General features: G+C 34.6%; 2 protein-coding genes across 4 annotated transcripts in view; one reads left to right on the top strand and one right to left on the bottom strand.

The window, feature by feature from the left end:
- The window catches only part of LOC135107913 (sodium-dependent phosphate transport protein 2B-like), a 35,637-nt gene extending 34,080 nt beyond the window's left edge, over positions 1-1,557 (top strand). For all 3 annotated transcript variants that reach the window (XM_064018295.1, XM_064018296.1, XM_064018294.1), the window contains one exon: positions 139-1,557. In XM_064018295.1, the coding sequence (XP_063874365.1) occupies positions 139-431 (293 nt within the window). In that variant the 3' untranslated portion in view covers positions 432-1,557. The remainder of the gene's footprint in view (positions 1-138) is intronic.
- The window catches only part of LOC135107911 (DNA-dependent protein kinase catalytic subunit-like), a 35,948-nt gene continuing 21,260 nt past the window's right edge, over positions 1,229-15,916 (bottom strand). Inside the window, exons 34-50 of the mRNA XM_064018290.1 lie at positions 15,314-15,462; positions 14,740-14,916; positions 14,232-14,341; positions 13,928-14,054; positions 13,643-13,792; positions 12,516-12,689; positions 12,295-12,413; positions 11,835-12,013; positions 11,379-11,568; positions 11,033-11,158; positions 8,929-9,009; positions 8,226-8,380; positions 7,933-8,025; positions 7,427-7,658; positions 7,013-7,175; positions 6,325-6,508; positions 1,229-5,994 (exon numbers count right to left, since the gene is read on the bottom strand). Coding sequence (XP_063874360.1) covers positions 2,698-5,994; positions 6,325-6,508; positions 7,013-7,175; positions 7,427-7,658; positions 7,933-8,025; positions 8,226-8,380; positions 8,929-9,009; positions 11,033-11,158; positions 11,379-11,568; positions 11,835-12,013; positions 12,295-12,413; positions 12,516-12,689; positions 13,643-13,792; positions 13,928-14,054; positions 14,232-14,341; positions 14,740-14,916; positions 15,314-15,462 — 5,706 coding nt within the window. The 3' untranslated portion in view covers positions 1,229-2,697. The remainder of the gene's footprint in view (positions 5,995-6,324; positions 6,509-7,012; positions 7,176-7,426; positions 7,659-7,932; positions 8,026-8,225; positions 8,381-8,928; positions 9,010-11,032; positions 11,159-11,378; positions 11,569-11,834; positions 12,014-12,294; positions 12,414-12,515; positions 12,690-13,642; positions 13,793-13,927; positions 14,055-14,231; positions 14,342-14,739; positions 14,917-15,313; positions 15,463-15,916) is intronic.

Raw genomic sequence — 15,916 nt, 5'->3', positions numbered from 1 at the left:
ACAGCATCTCTTACACTGCTTTTTTTTTCCCTCTCTCTTTCTTTCTTTTCAACACAAATCCAATACTTAAATGCAAACAAATAAAAAAACATATAGTCATTATTATAATCTTATTTTATTTTATTTTTTTATTTCCAGGTGGTCCATTAGTCCTGGCTATCGTTGGCATTCCCATTGTTGTGCTTCTTGTCATAGTGGTTATTATCAACATTATTCAAGCCAAAAAGCGAAGCATACTTCCAGGTTTCTTGCAAACTTGGGACTGGCTACCGAAGCCCTTGCATTCTCTCCAGCCATATGATGCTTGTTGCCTTTCTCTTCCCTGCTGTAAATCTTGCCGTGTGACAGAAGAAGAACTGAACCATGTTGAAATAACTAAGGATAATTGTATAGAAAATCCAGCTTTTGAAAGTACAGACACAAAATTCTGATAGCAGTCATGTTTTCTATTAATTTCAAATCATTCTTTTAACTTTTCATGTTTTCAGATACATCTTATCAAGGATGAAATTAATGCAAGTTTCATTTCAAAGACTTGCATCCAGCATTCAATGGTTGTCTCCTAATATCAGTTTCCTAAAAGCACACATCAGTCTGTGTACTCACAGATGCTCAACTTGAATTATGATTTTGTTTTGCTGACCTCTCCCCACTATTGCTAATATCTCACTATATTAAAGTGAAGTTCTGGGTATAAGTGCCATGCTCAATTTCTGTAGCAGCACTGAAGTCTTTCAGTAGTGTACATTAGCTATATTCACTTTCATCTAGAATAAACAGAGAGAAGTATTTAACTTATGCAACTAAATGTTCTTGGGTAAGTTTCATCCTCAGAATCATATCATGATCATCCTCATTTCATACATGTTACATTATTTTTATATGCACTTTTGTATGTATTACACGTTACTGATTAAGCCAAAGAAATTATATCACGTTTGAGGCAACCACCTAGGGTGGTTGGCTCCTATATGCTGAACAATGCCAGCAATGTTCGTCACTGTCAACAGTTGGGATTGTTTTGCAATATTAAATGTCTATAAAGGAAATCTTAAGCTGTTCTTAGTTAAGAAAAAGAAAAAAATGCTGGTTCTGTCATTGCCTGTATAATTCAATTGGAATAAGGTGTCAAATTGTATGCACTGGTGAACAATGCTTGGGTTCAGTACCTGCTTTCATGCACATTTTCTGTAAATATTTATACTGTAGATATTAAAAAAAACATACATAAAGTGATATTTTTTATATAAAAATTTGTACAGTTATGAAAATATGTTCACAATGTAAATTCTAATCAGATAACACCATATCAATATGCAATATGTAACTTTATATAAAAGAAAAAAAAAAACACATCTTGAAGGGTTCATCTCTTGATCATTGTGTATAATTCTACATGTCACACTTGGAAAATTACATGCTAGTGCAAAAAGCTGTAATGAGGCATTTATGTAATGCATAAGAAACTGTACATTTGTAGATATATCTTGTACATACTCTATAATATGTTTCACTACAAGATTAATGAATGTATACCCAATAAAATTTTTAACTATACCTGGAATATATCAGCATTGCCTATTACATTACATTTTAAAACTAAGAAGGTAATTCCAAGAAATTATGAGTCTGGAGAGATTATCTCTTACAACAAAGGTAAAGCATTAGAAAAAATTAAATAAGTAAATTTTACTTTCTGGCAAAGTTTTCTTCCTTTCTTTTTTATTCATTTTTTATTTTAATTGCCAAGTGTTGTCTTTTTTTTTGGGCATCCTGACCAAAACTTAATTCTCTCCATGGTTGCCATCTTATGTTATCTTTTTTTTTTATATATATAATTAACTATTAGTAGTGTTATAAGTGAAATAACATCAAGCTTTCACTTCAGACACAACATAAAATATACCTTGTGCCCCAATTTTTAAATAATTTTGTCTTTCCCAAGCACTCCAAGCTCCCCAGACTAGAAACATGAATTAACTTCTTCCTGCATACCCAAGAATAAAAGGCTGTGGCATGGGAGTGAGAGATGAAGGGAGGGAAGGAGGGAAATGTGTTGAATGTTCTGTTGTGTTCCAGCAACCAAGACAAAATTTCCCCAAAAATCTTTTTTTTCTTTTCTCCATCACTTTCTAAGTAATATCTGAATGCATCATTGTATTCAGTAGTCTTTATATGTGAACAAAAGCTTTACACTACACTTGTTTTCACAATTTCTGCAAATAATGATCATTCGTGAAAAGTGAATAAACTATAAAATTTTATTCCCTAAGGGTAATGATGGTGAGAATGTAAAATATTGCTGGTGCCACTGTGCAGCAGGGTTATTACATGAACTGCACCAATTGAAAGAAAAGAAACTGATTTTTCCCTTTGAATGGAGAACAGTGCAGTAAGACCTGGAAAATTTTAACTTTGATTCAAACTATAGAGTTAAAATTTTTGAAATGGCCTGAAACAGGTTGAATTATTCAAAGTCCTTATTATACAGATTCAAATTAGAAAAGGATTACAATATTACATACACCTGAACTGCATTCAGATGGCATGATCTCAATGTATCTCAATAGCTTTTCAATAAATTTATTTGAATTTATAATCAATTACAGTAAACTCCATTTACACCTGGTAAAATTCTAGTAGTAAATATCCATTTCCTTGGCATTCATACATGATACCACTGCAACACTTTTTTATTTAAATGAACGGACTCCAACCCACCCAAGTTCGTCCAAGTATATTTGGGTCTGTTGCCTGCTCCAAGAGAATATCTACTTGCTGATGAATGGTGAGACCTGTCCTATCCATGTTTGCTCGTGCACTTTCACAATTTAAGCCAAGAACTACTTTTTTAAGTTCTTCAAAGGCAGTAGGATCTCTCCTGACAGCTTTGTTCTTTGACAGTGCCCAAACTGTGACATATGCAGGATTGAACCCAGTGAGTTTTTCCTTGAGGCGTCTCATGCGTTCTTCAGAGAACATTTCTATTTTGCTTTCATCTAAATTTCCCTCCAGTTCCCTGACAAACTCTTTCCAATCTTCTGTTGGCTCTTTCACAAATGCTTCTAAAACTGAAAGAATCACATGGCGGGATTCCTGGAGAGTTCCTAAAACAGCTACCATTACATCCTTTATCATGCCAACAGGACCCAGAGGCTGAAAAACATTTACTATTTGAGGTGTAAGTCTGAATGGCATAAGCTCAGGAAAAGGAAGTACCTGGACAGCTGTTTCAAAATGATGTCCAAAGTCAATGCCCACTACTCTGCCAGTTTTCAAGCTCACTAAAGTATTCCCACAATGACGGTCACCAATCCCAAGGAGCCAATGAGATACACACATGGTAGCATAGCTGTTTGCAAACAGACTTCGTAAAGAAAAGAATCCTTCACTGCTGTTTGATAGCCTTGCTAGGCCTCGCCTTAAGATGTCCCATGGGATCCTATTGACAACATCTTCGTACTTCTTCACTCGTCTCTTATCTGTTGTTTTTTTATGGAAATCCCATGGTTCTTCTGTCCTGTAAAATGTTTCAGCTTCATCTAAACATTTTGCTTCACCCTCTTTTAATGAATCCTTTATAAAGCCTAGCAATGGCTGAGTAGATTCCACCCATTTCAACATTCCAACTTCTGAGGAGAGTGGAATAACCTGGTAAGTGTCCAGAGAGGGGTGGAATGATGTATGAGCACATAATGGAGAACTAGAATATACAGAGTTCATAAGAGTGAACACCTGTTGCATTCTCTGATCTGTTCGAAGATCCTCACCCCACTTTACTAAATATTTATGGTCCTTTTCATCACTTCCTCTTATAACTATTCTGAGAGGAACTCGCAGTGACTGCATTGGCATGACATTTTCATCAAAGCTTGATATATTAACATGGTATTCTGGCAAAGGTTTAGACACTCCTGAATACTGACCTGGAATTTCAAGCACATCAGAGTGTTTTGAAGCTTGAAAGTTGGCTAACCAAGGAGAGTAAGCCTTTAATTGGTTTGGTACATTTTCTTTTCTTCTTTGGTTCACTACAGTTCTAATGCTATATAATCTCTTCTTTATTTCTTCTACAGGCATTCTCTTGAATTCTTCCATTTTGCCACCAAATTCTTTAGTTAGAGCCACATTAAGATCTTTCTTAAGCTTGCCAACTTTACAAAATACTTCTCCTTTTTCTCCTGCCATGCCTCTGGTAGATCTATTATTTACCTTTAAGTGGTCAGCCACTAAATTGTTTAAGGCAACTTCAATGTCTTCTTTATTCTTTATAAGCAGGATCTTCTTAAAAGACTTTTTCAAGGTATTTTCTGGCACAACTATCAGTGACATGGCAGTAACAAAATGATGAAACAGACTGTTTTTACAAAGTGAAGACTCAACTCTCTGACACATTGACTGTGCAGCTTTTCCAACACTCCCTGAAAAGTCATACTGCTTCATGCTGATCCTGAATGGATAGACAATGGCCTGAGGATATTCCAGGGCTAATTTCTCAACAATTGGCTGCAAAGCTTCACCTGACAACTTGTCAACATATATTAAGATATGACTGATCCACAGCAGGAACATCCAAACAGGTACTTTCTTAGCTTCTTTCTTAAAAGTTGCCACTAGACTTGAATCATCACTCATCAAATTGATTACACGAGGGAAGTGAAAATGTGCCTCACGTGATCCTAGTGACATGGCTCTCAGGACAGACATGACAAGGGAGTCTGCATAATCTGAGACATCAATGCTCTCTTTCCATTTTTCTAAACAATCTTCACAGTATTTGGCTAAGGTCATGTAAATATCTTTGCTCTGAGAATGTGCTCCTTCATACATATTGTTTAGTTGCATCAACTTTTCTTCACCACAATTTACAGCTAACTTTAAGCTTTTGTAGCTGCAACAAAGGAGCTCTTTATACCATGATGATTTATCTTTGGCATTAGGGAACTTCCCTGCTAAACTTTTTATGTATTTATCATCTTCTTGCCATGAGTTTCCCATCTCCTTCATGGCTTCAGAAATTTCAACACACAAGGAACTTTCTAGCTTTAGATACTCAGTTTCTATTGTTGCATCCTGTTCTAGAACTGGCATTGAAGTAACTTTACCTAAAAACTTTACCCAAGCCTCTACTAGGTACTGCAGACGATTCTGAGGTCTACTGCGGCCTCTTTGAATATTTGTTTCTGTCATGAGGAAATAGAATTTAGCAAGTTCTTCATCATCTTCACACAGTGGTCTTAACTTCTTCAAATGTCTGTTTGCCAAATGATAATTTTTATTCATTAGTGCAGTCTTGATAACAGACTTATGAAGAGAGGCTTTAGCATCTTTCATGAGCTTTTGAATATCCTCAAGGCAATCCTGAGGTAATTCCTTTTCTAGAAATTGACAATAAAGTTCTCTATGTGATGACAAAAACTGCATTAACACTGAAGAATCAGTAAGACATGTCTCTTGGGTCTTCCAATTCTTTACTGTTTTTCTTACTTTGTTTGGATAGTTTTCATTATGAGTATAATCTAATGTTTCTAGGAACTCTCCAAGCTCAGTGATTAGTTGTATGTCCCTTACAGTACCTGTAAGAGGCTTAGGAGTTAACAAAGAGGACTGAGCAAGAGTAAGAAGAACTTTTGATGTGGCTAAAGTAATATAGTGTCGAGCTTGTGCCATCTTCTGTTGATGTGCTGACATGATGGCTAGCGGAAGAGGCAGTGTGCTTTCCAACAAATCTCTGTGGTTTGGTTCCCCAAGAGCACTATCAATGAAAGCATTCAGATTCCTATCAATTTCTGAGCCATCTAAGATATTCATCAGTTTGGAATTAACTATGGAAGGAAGGACACTAACAGCGGGGCGAGGAAGGGTCCACACCTGATTCAGTGATACCTGTCCTGCCTCATCCTTTAGAAGCCGATTTTCCACAAAGTTTTCTAGTTCTGACCATTGTCCAAGCTTTGCAGCACATGATGCATAGCATTCCTCCCACAAATGTACCTAAAAACATAAAAAAGAATATATAAGTATCAAAATACCACATTTTCTAGTCTAAAACTTGTCTTTCAATAAATATAATACATTTCATTCTGATAAGTGTATATTATGCTGTTTGCCAGTATTATGTCTTCATCTTACACTTAACTTTCTCCCATACATTTGGGAGACATCCAGAAAAAGCAGAATGCGCTGTTGATTTATTTTATTTACTTTTTGCACAGAATGATATATAGATAGATAAACAGATAGAATGATACAAAATGGAGAATCTTTCAAAACATCATGATGCAAATTACATAACAGAAAAAAAATGAACAGTCAACAGCTCACCTCAGCTGGGTCTGGTTCCTCTGGCCACTGGGTGTTGAGAGCAGTGCGGTAAATGATGAAAGCTTGCACAGAGTCATTAGTAGCCTCAGCTTCTAAGGCTTCTCTTGTTTCAGGTTTGATTCTTCCTAGTTTACTATGAATTATGCCACGCACTACATCCCACATACTAAGGCTCTTATACAACCTGAATGAAAAGAAGAATCATTAATCAGGGTATGCTTTTAAAATTATAACTTCCCATTTTACTCAACAAAATGGACTTTAAGAGCATATGACAGTGTATATTTAGTTATGAATAATCTATAAAAATGTTGACTGTATATGATGGCATAGAAATTTAGTTATAAATAATCTACAGAAATGCTGAATGGTATATATTTATGTATTATAAACACAACACTCTTTTGTATAGAATATTCCATGAGCATGTTATGTGGTGATGGATCAAGGAATTACTCATGTTGAAAATGCAATAAGTCCTCTCAAAACCATTTCCTCTATCTGCACTTTAAATATCTGTAAGAAAAATAGTATGGATGTTGAAAAGTTATTTAAATTTCTCTTATATATATATATATATATATATATATATATATATATATATATATATATATATATATATATATATATATATATATATATATATATATATGGCATGTTATAACAAAAAAGCCAATTAATTACTTACTCTGCCATATTAATCCATGTGGAAGTATCCAATTGGCTATTTAAATGAGTCTTCAGCTTCTTCTGTGGTGGAGGAAGATCTCTTCCTAACCCCTTCTGGGACAACAGCATTTGTCTTTCCAAGACCAAAACACCTAAAGCTTCCAAATGGCCTCCTAAGCAGACTGAAATATTTATACCTTCATTTGTTATTGAAATTTTGATATTTCCTGATGTACTCTATGATCAGTGTTCCTAAGAGTTCATATATCAAGATAACTAATAAATTGCATAACACAAAGGTGTCTTTCAAACAGAATAATACTGAAGGGAATTTTTCTTTTCCCTTTAAGTAAGAGGGGCACTGGCCAAGGGAAAAAACACTGAGGTCCCAGTCCCAAAAGAAATGTTAAATATAAATGTGCAGTGTTCTTACCAGCAGCCAGTGCATCTGGACTGACTAATATGTCATTATTGATAACAAGATGAAGGACAGTCCGCAGCATGTCTGGATGGCACATGTAACTGTTTGCTATGATAACATTGACAGAATCATGCAGTTGTTGTATCCAGGTGTCCTTCTCTCCACGAGTCATCAAGCTGTCTGCATTATCCACAACTGCTTGCACCACCACATCAAACAGCAGCTGAGCAACTTTATTATCCCGCTGTATAAAAGAATGCAGTTATCCTTAAGCAAATTAGACAAGAATAAAAAAATACATATTTTATTATTATTGTCATTCAATAATACAAGTATTTAAAATAACAGAGATTCATTTTTGTTATTTTTGGTCATAAATGCTTCTTTCACACTATGTAGATGTTCATATAAACTAACATTACTATCTGTTTCCCAAATATTTTTTGGCTCTTTCACATTATCTCAACTAAAGTATACGTAAGTGTAATATTTATATACTGTAAAATGTGTCTTAATACCTGAGATAAGGCTTGGAGAGGAGCAATCAGAGCCCGGTGAGGAATCTGAATATCTGGGAGCTCTCCAACACGATACTGCCGGTACATTGTCACCTGATGTGCAGAAAACAAAGAAAATTATTAACAAGTAAACTTGCCTGAAGAAAAAAAACAATAAAAAGTAGCTGAAAATATGATGGATGATTAAATAAACAAATATATAACTGAATATGCTACTTGACATTCATGTACTAAAGTATGAATATTTTAGTATCCCACAATAGTGGCCAATTTTCCAATCATCCCCTCCTCACCTGCGCCTCTCTGCGTAATTTCCTCTCCATTTCAAGGGTTGCTCTCATCTTATTTCGTCGTTCTTCCTGCTTTGCAAAGAAAATGGTCTGCTTCTCCCGATCCTGATCTTTGTAGAAACGTTTCCTCAACAACTTTGACTGTATGTTTCCAGAATCTGTAGAATAGAGCAGCTTTTCATTTGTTCATGTATCAATTTCACATATACCACAATTTTATTTAGTGTAACAATACATACATTACACCAACTTTGGATCCTTATACATTTCTTATCAATTTGCTATAAGGTATTAATAAATACCAATTTACTTATATTCTTATCACAACATTAGCTGAATCCCTGCTTTATATGCAAGAAAAGCGGTAATAAATACAGTGTATGTCAAACCTTTCAGTAAAATAAGAATCTTAGCATCATGTCATTACTGAACAGAAAATATGCAAGAGGATATCATAATACAATTTAGCATAAATTATGATCCCTCATCTTTGGAAAATATAATGATCAGTTTACTTTCAGTACTTTTCATAAATCTTATAGGCACTCCCTGTTTCAGTGGTAATACTAGTTACCACAATGGTTGACAACCATGATGACACATTATAAGGGATCTGAAATCTGAAGGTATATATTAAAAAACAACAACAAAAAGTATGGAAATAAAAGGTTTCTAATTTCAAAATGCTAGAAGTCTATATACTTACCTGTTGTAGTACTTGTTTCTGCTGGCTGCATGCGAGTGTTTCCTATACTTGATTTCTTGTAACGATTCATATTCTTTTTACCTGAAATTTTATTATTTCTTATAAACTGTCTGTGGCCAAAATATTACTAATGATAATCCTCAAAACCAAATTCAAAGTGAATTGTAAGTGAGTAATAACAGGCATATATGTTCTTTGAGGAATCAGAATAACTATTTGTAAAAATTGCAATGAATAAAAGAAGATATATAATCATATTGTGTGTTATGAAAAAGATACATACATACATACATGTGTGTACAGATTGCTGGCCTCATACACAAACATCATAGACAAAATCTATAGTGATATATAGTGTTCAACATTTAGGGGTTAATATTGTCAAGTGTGCAAGAAAAGCTTCTTGCTATGAAATATTACGGTAGGCATGAGAAAAGGTTGCCAAAGAGCAAGCATCATTAAATAAGACTATACTTGCCACATGTTAAGACAGTGAAAACCCTCCCTTCATTTAGGGAGAAGCAACTTTTAGCCCAGCAGCCTCTTGGTGACTGGTTGACAGACTTCAGGGCAACAACACAAAAATTGAAATGCCTTCATGACATCACTTAACATATCTTCATTCTCATACAGACCTTTGTGGGCAGTGAAAATGCGAAAGATAGTAGCTCTACAGAGCCTAACACAGGCAGTAGTCTCATTAACAATTCCTCCTTGTCTCAGGGCAATGATACAGGCCCTCCTCCACCCTGCTTGTAGTGATCTTGACTATTTTTGTTATTTTAGTGAAAAAATAGTGGATCTTTAAACTCCACAGGACAAGAACACGCATGTGGGCAAATTCTGGAAGAAAAGTTTAACCCTGCAGCCTCATGTGGCCTTTAGGTACAGAGGTGTTGTCATTGTTTTCATTATTTGGACCTGGGTGAGAGCATGTACACTTTATAGAGGATATAGTTAAGAGGCACTTACTGATTTTAAATGGCAGGGCACCACTTCATCTGCTGATGCTGTACATTGTTATTGCCTTTTATTTTCTCTTATATGCCATATATTTCAGTGGATACAATGACTTTCAGGTAAGACAACCCCCAAATTTCAATCTGAATTTAATGGTTTTAGCTGATATCAATGGTATAAGACAACCCCAAACTACTAAACCATGTGTGAAGTTTAGGTCAGTAAGCAACAGACAACTGAGGTGATATACCAGTAAAACAAATAAAATACCCTGAATGTATTACCAGTAATAAGGTACCATCTTCACATGCACAACTAAACCTAAAATAAAATTCTCAAAGATAGTATAAAATTATGTGCAGTACAATGTTTTACTAAACAAAAACAAACCATTGCCTTGGGCCTCCTGTGTGTGTCAGGCTGTTGATTGCAATTTTCTTTACATTATGTTTCTTGATCAGATACACTGACATTCTTGAGTTTTTTTCTCAGTATATGGACTTTGTCCCTATACAACATTGCAAGCTGGAAAGATTCATTTCTCCCATTTGCTTTCCTTTGCCATTTAGCTTGGTGTTCCATGCCTTGAAGATCTTTATATAGCTCATTCTTTAGCTTTGAGGAAACTGGAGAATATTCGCACAGCCTCCTGCTTTGTCTGTTTGTATACAATGCCAACAGAGGATTGAACTACATTAAATTTTGTTTACACACTTTTAAACAGGAATACCTTTCAGTGCATTTTCTCAAAACAGATTCCTATTTTACTATGCCTAACTTCCCCAAAAGTAGTAATGTAAAGTTGTTGTTTATTTACAAAAGTATTTTGTGTAAAACTTTAAGGTCATTGTTTTTCTATCTCATGTATAGGATGACTCAGTTTTTTGTGTCTTTTTTTAGAATGATTCAAGTGTTGTCTTATACAGTACACTCCAAAAGAACAAGAAAGAGGCAAATCCGACTCTTCATTCCCTTTTGTACTTCATAGTGTTAGTTTTAATTTTATTTTTACAGAGAGAGAGAGAGAGAGAGAGAGAGAGAGAGAGAGAGAGAGAGAGAGAGAGAGAGAGAGAGAGAGAGAGAGAGAGAGAGAGAGAGAGAGAGAGAGAGAGAGAGAGAGAGAGAGAGAGAGAGAGAAACTTACCATGAGCACCCACATTGAACATGGGTCCACTAGCAGACCCATGGATTGGTGCATGGGTGGCTGCATACTCCATGTCTGCCAGTGAAGTGTCAAATGTAGACTCTGTGACCCAATTAAATGTTCCACCTGGAGATATGAAGTGTTGCTAGTGTATATGAAAAACATACCAATATGAAACATTCATGTAAAATGTGGATAAATGACATTAGTTGCAATCCTATATGATCAAACTCCTTTAAATTAGCCAGTAAAGTACCTCAAATTACTATTACATTTAAATTTCTGTTCTACTTGAATGACAATAAATTGAACTCTCTCTGATAACTTAATAGTGCAACAGCAGTACCAGTTTGCTGTGTGGCTGAGAAGACATTAGCCTGTGTTGCAGCTACTCCTCTAGGACCATCCACATCATCCTCTGCCTCATTACTCTGGGTTAAGCTTCTCAGACTTGAGTCACTGCTGACTTGAGTATCCATGAAAAGTGGAATCATAGAGGCATGGCGCGCTCTCCAAGCAGTGCTCACTTTCATTTCCTAAGAAAAAATCAACTTGTAGAGTATGATCTTTAATAGGATATGGTAGGAGCCCTCAGAATTCACTGGATGGGATTCATGCATTTCAGCTGAATCTACTTTTAACTTTCAAGTATGTTGGATGAATCAGAAATTTGAAATCACAGAAATTATGTAAGAGGTACCAAAATGCAGTTCCCTGCTACAGATGTCTTTCTTTCCTAATTAAACAACAACAATATGAAGTAACATGAGGTATGTTTTTAAAAAATTGCTAAACCACTGACTCTGAATTTGCAGAGGGTTAGTGGATGTTGGAAAATGTCTCGCTGATAGTCGGCAGAGTATCTTGTTGCTTCCAGAATAATGTACATAGCCAGTTCTAGAAAGGAGTCCTCAGTCTCTGGGCTGTATATCATCTTTAGGATGTGCAGGACCCGATCATGCAGAACCATGTCTTGGAAGCCTGAGAAAAATGTGATATTAAAACATTTTAAGTACTAAAGAATAACTTTTTAAGACACATAAAGAAGGAAAAGAAAATGTTCTACTTGAAGTACATAAGCTTAGTATTCTTTTAACTTTCCAAAATTATATAAACTTAAATAAAAAAACAAGAATTCTACAGACCCCTCTCTCTCTCTCTCTCTCTCTCTCACAAAACATAATGCTCTTAATTCAGGCAAAATATCTCATGCAAGTAATTCATACACACACACCTCTTTGCTATTTCATGATCAAACTTACGTTCCAGCCAAAAGTTCAGGACAGTTTGTCGCAATGCAGCATCTTTCTCCTTAACAGCTTGTAATAAACTAACTCTTGTCTTAGCTTCAATTTGGCTTCCTTCACTATCAGAACTCTCCCTAAAAAATTAATCAGTCATTAGTATTAGATATAAATAAACATGCTGTAATACATTATCGTAAGACAGAAATACATAAAACTAAATAAGTTATTACACTTACCTGAAATTATCATATATCCAAAACAAAATATCATACATCATTTCACGACACTTTGCTCCCGGGTGTGAGGCAAATCCTGTAATTCCTGGCAGGAAGTACAACACCTGTGAGGGGGTGAGGCGGGGCAGCACGGCATTGACCAACTCAAGGGACACCAGCTGAGTGGATTCCTCTCTGAATTAAATTATTGCCATTGTAGAAAACTTATCTCAAGCATTCATAAATATAATGATAAATGACATTCAGTTTGATCTATGTTAAATTGTCCATAAAATATAATGACAAATGATATTCAGTTCAATCAAGACTAAATTACCATATTTCATGCCTGACAATGTAAAATACACATAATATAGGTGTATCGATGATGTCAGTACTACTTTTTGATAGATACAGCCTTTAAAGGATTAATACTGGGAAGACTGGATGGCCTTTGTGACCCCTACCTCTATACTTACTGGACTACACAAAGGTCACTAATGGTAAAAATAAAATATTAATGGATGTTTTATGTTATATCTGTCACTGCCTCTAGATCAGCCTTTAAAGGATTAATACTGGGAAGACTGGATGGCCTTTGTGACCCCGACCTCTATACTTACTGGACTACACAAAGGTCACTAGTGGTAAAAATAAAATATTAATGGATGTTTTATGTTATATCTGTCACTGCCTCTAGATCTGAACTAGTAACCAAGATAATTAGGCATGTAACTGGATACACATCTTTCTGTGTTAGTGAACAATCAAACTATTTTTCTATCACTAACAATCATTCTCAGTCTGTGAGGTTTGCCCCTAATTTTGCTTTATGTAGGAGGAGCACCAGCTAAGGGAGAAAAAAATAAATAAAATAAAAAAAACCCTGTCCCTGAACTAAGTTAAAAGAAATAGTAAAAAATTACAGGACAAGTGTCTTGAAATCCCTGTATTTCAGTTTAAAGCAAATGTAAACACTTCTGCATATGTGTATGTACATCTTTCAAATTTAATGCTTAAATTAACTTTAATACCATGCATGTTTTTGTAAGTGCCAACTAATAAAAAAATAAAGCACTGTTATATCATGCTCCTGAACAATCTATACTAACAATTACATACAATATCAAGATACAATCTATACTAACTTTTTTGACAGCAATCCAAGAACATTATGCTCTTTAAGGTGTGAATAAATATCTTCCATGGATGAGGAGTAAGATGCCAAACATTCCAAAACTCTGGTGCAAAATATTCCATACAAGTTTGGCAAGACACTCAGTAGCCTGTTCATTACCCTGAAATATATAATTATTAGTATCTTTATTTCTGATATCAAGTATGGATTAATTAAGTACATGTCTACATGACATGAAATAAGATGCAATGAAATATAACAAGGAAATATATATTTCCTTATGAAAAATACAAACCTTTTTAAGACTGCTGGAAAATGCAGGTGTATCTTGTATATTACTGTAATTCCTTGTCCTTGCTTGGAATGCATCATTTCCATTACTTTCCTTGCAACATTTTCTTCAAATGAAGTTTCATTACAATCTAGGAAAGGAGTAATAAAAATGCTCTTAGTACTTTCATGATCACAATTTTTCTGCATAAAAAAAATAAATAAGAAATTAGTCTAAGAAGCTACTTTGTATACTATTTAAGATTAACTTTATTTTTAATAGGTATGAATATTCTTTCACTCCTTAGGCAAGTGAAAGATAACCTCACCTTCACTATGGGAGCTCTGGAACTTCAACACAAGGCCCACCACTTCAGCAGCGGCACCATAAATACTGGCATAGTGAGCTTCAAGCAGTTTCAATAATATCTTTTCACACCTGAAACATATTCCAACCATTGAACATTTCAATGGTGCATATTCTCTGCTTGAAACAAACTCAACTAACATTTATTTGTGCAGAAGACAAAAGTTTTCATTATTCAACTGACCTTCCTTGGAAATTTAATATATTAACAAAAGTTTCCTTTTTAATTTAACACACTCAGAACTACATTACCTATATTATGATCAGTGGTGTTTCATATCTATATAATTTAACACAAAAAAACTACTCTACAAGACAAATTCAATGTTATTCATGATTTTACCTATAGCTTTCTTCATTTTACAAAACTTATATTAATGGAGATGCACACCTGAACAAATTAATCTATCAATTTATCACACCAACATTAATGAAACTCATTACACATAAACAAATGACTGTATACTTACTTTGTTTTTTCAGCTACAGAACCCTCAGTGTAGGGAGCCAATCCATTAGCAAGCATGATGCCTAGAAGGTTTAGCCCAGCTTCTTGCTCCTTATTTCTTCCATCACTAACTTCCATTAAAGAATAAATAATTGCATAGGGGACTGTTAACACTGCTCTCCAGCATTCCACCACTGACCTAAAAATGATGGTAAAATTATCAATGTTTAAATATAATAACACACACACACACACACACCACAAAATAAATAAAAAAATGAATAAAAATAATAATAACATATCTGTTGGTCTTTCATAGAGTCATACAAGCACTAAATGATTATTCCTATTAAAGTGACTAGCTGTGATTTATTTCCTATCCTGTAACTATCTCATAAATCACTTACAAAGTTATCATCCATTTTACAAATGATAGTTGTCACTGCAAAAAGTAGTTGTAGCTAAACTACCTTTCAGTAAATTAAAATGATCTAAGCAATCAATAATCATGATGATGATTTAATAAACCCATGATGTGCTATGGTAATCAAATGCCTCATAAAAATATTTAACAAAACAAACACCAAGATATTAACTTGACAGCATCTATGTTGTATCTGAAGACATCTGCTCTGTTATGTGGTGTGTTGCTGCACAGGAAGCGAAGGACTCTGGAAACCATATTTCTTCCCATGGTACTGTCTTGGGATCCTGCTCTCTTGCCCCATCCCATCACCATCACAATCTAAAAATTAAGACTCATCAAATAACAAGTAAGAAAAATTTAGAGATCTTTGTTCTGTATAAAAAATCTATAAAGCACAAAAGCTACTAACAAAAAATAAGGTATACAAGAATGGAAAAAAAAAAAAAAAAAAAAACATTGAAGACAGAATGACACAGTCAGAGGGAGTTCACTGCAACTGCACTCTGGAGCAACTAGTCTATCGGCAGGTAACAAAGCCACGGGAGAGTTATCTGATGTCAAGAACAGTAGGCTTTAGAAAGTTAATAAGGCTTCAAGACTTAATACACTGTCATGTGTTTTGAATGAGTGTAGTATCAGAGGATAACATTTTTTTTCTGGCACTGTGGTAGTTCAGTTGACATCCAGATAGTTAATACAAATTAATGTCAAATCATTTACCAAATGTCAAAACATTTTATATAAATTATCACCAAATTACGGATAACTTTTA

This window comes from Scylla paramamosain, chromosome 16 (assembly GCF_035594125.1).
Source record: "Scylla paramamosain isolate STU-SP2022 chromosome 16, ASM3559412v1, whole genome shotgun sequence".
Taxonomy (NCBI): domain Eukaryota; kingdom Metazoa; phylum Arthropoda; class Malacostraca; order Decapoda; family Portunidae; genus Scylla; species Scylla paramamosain.
The sequence above is the reverse complement of the archived record's forward strand: the minus strand, read 5'-3'. Positions and strand labels throughout refer to the sequence as shown.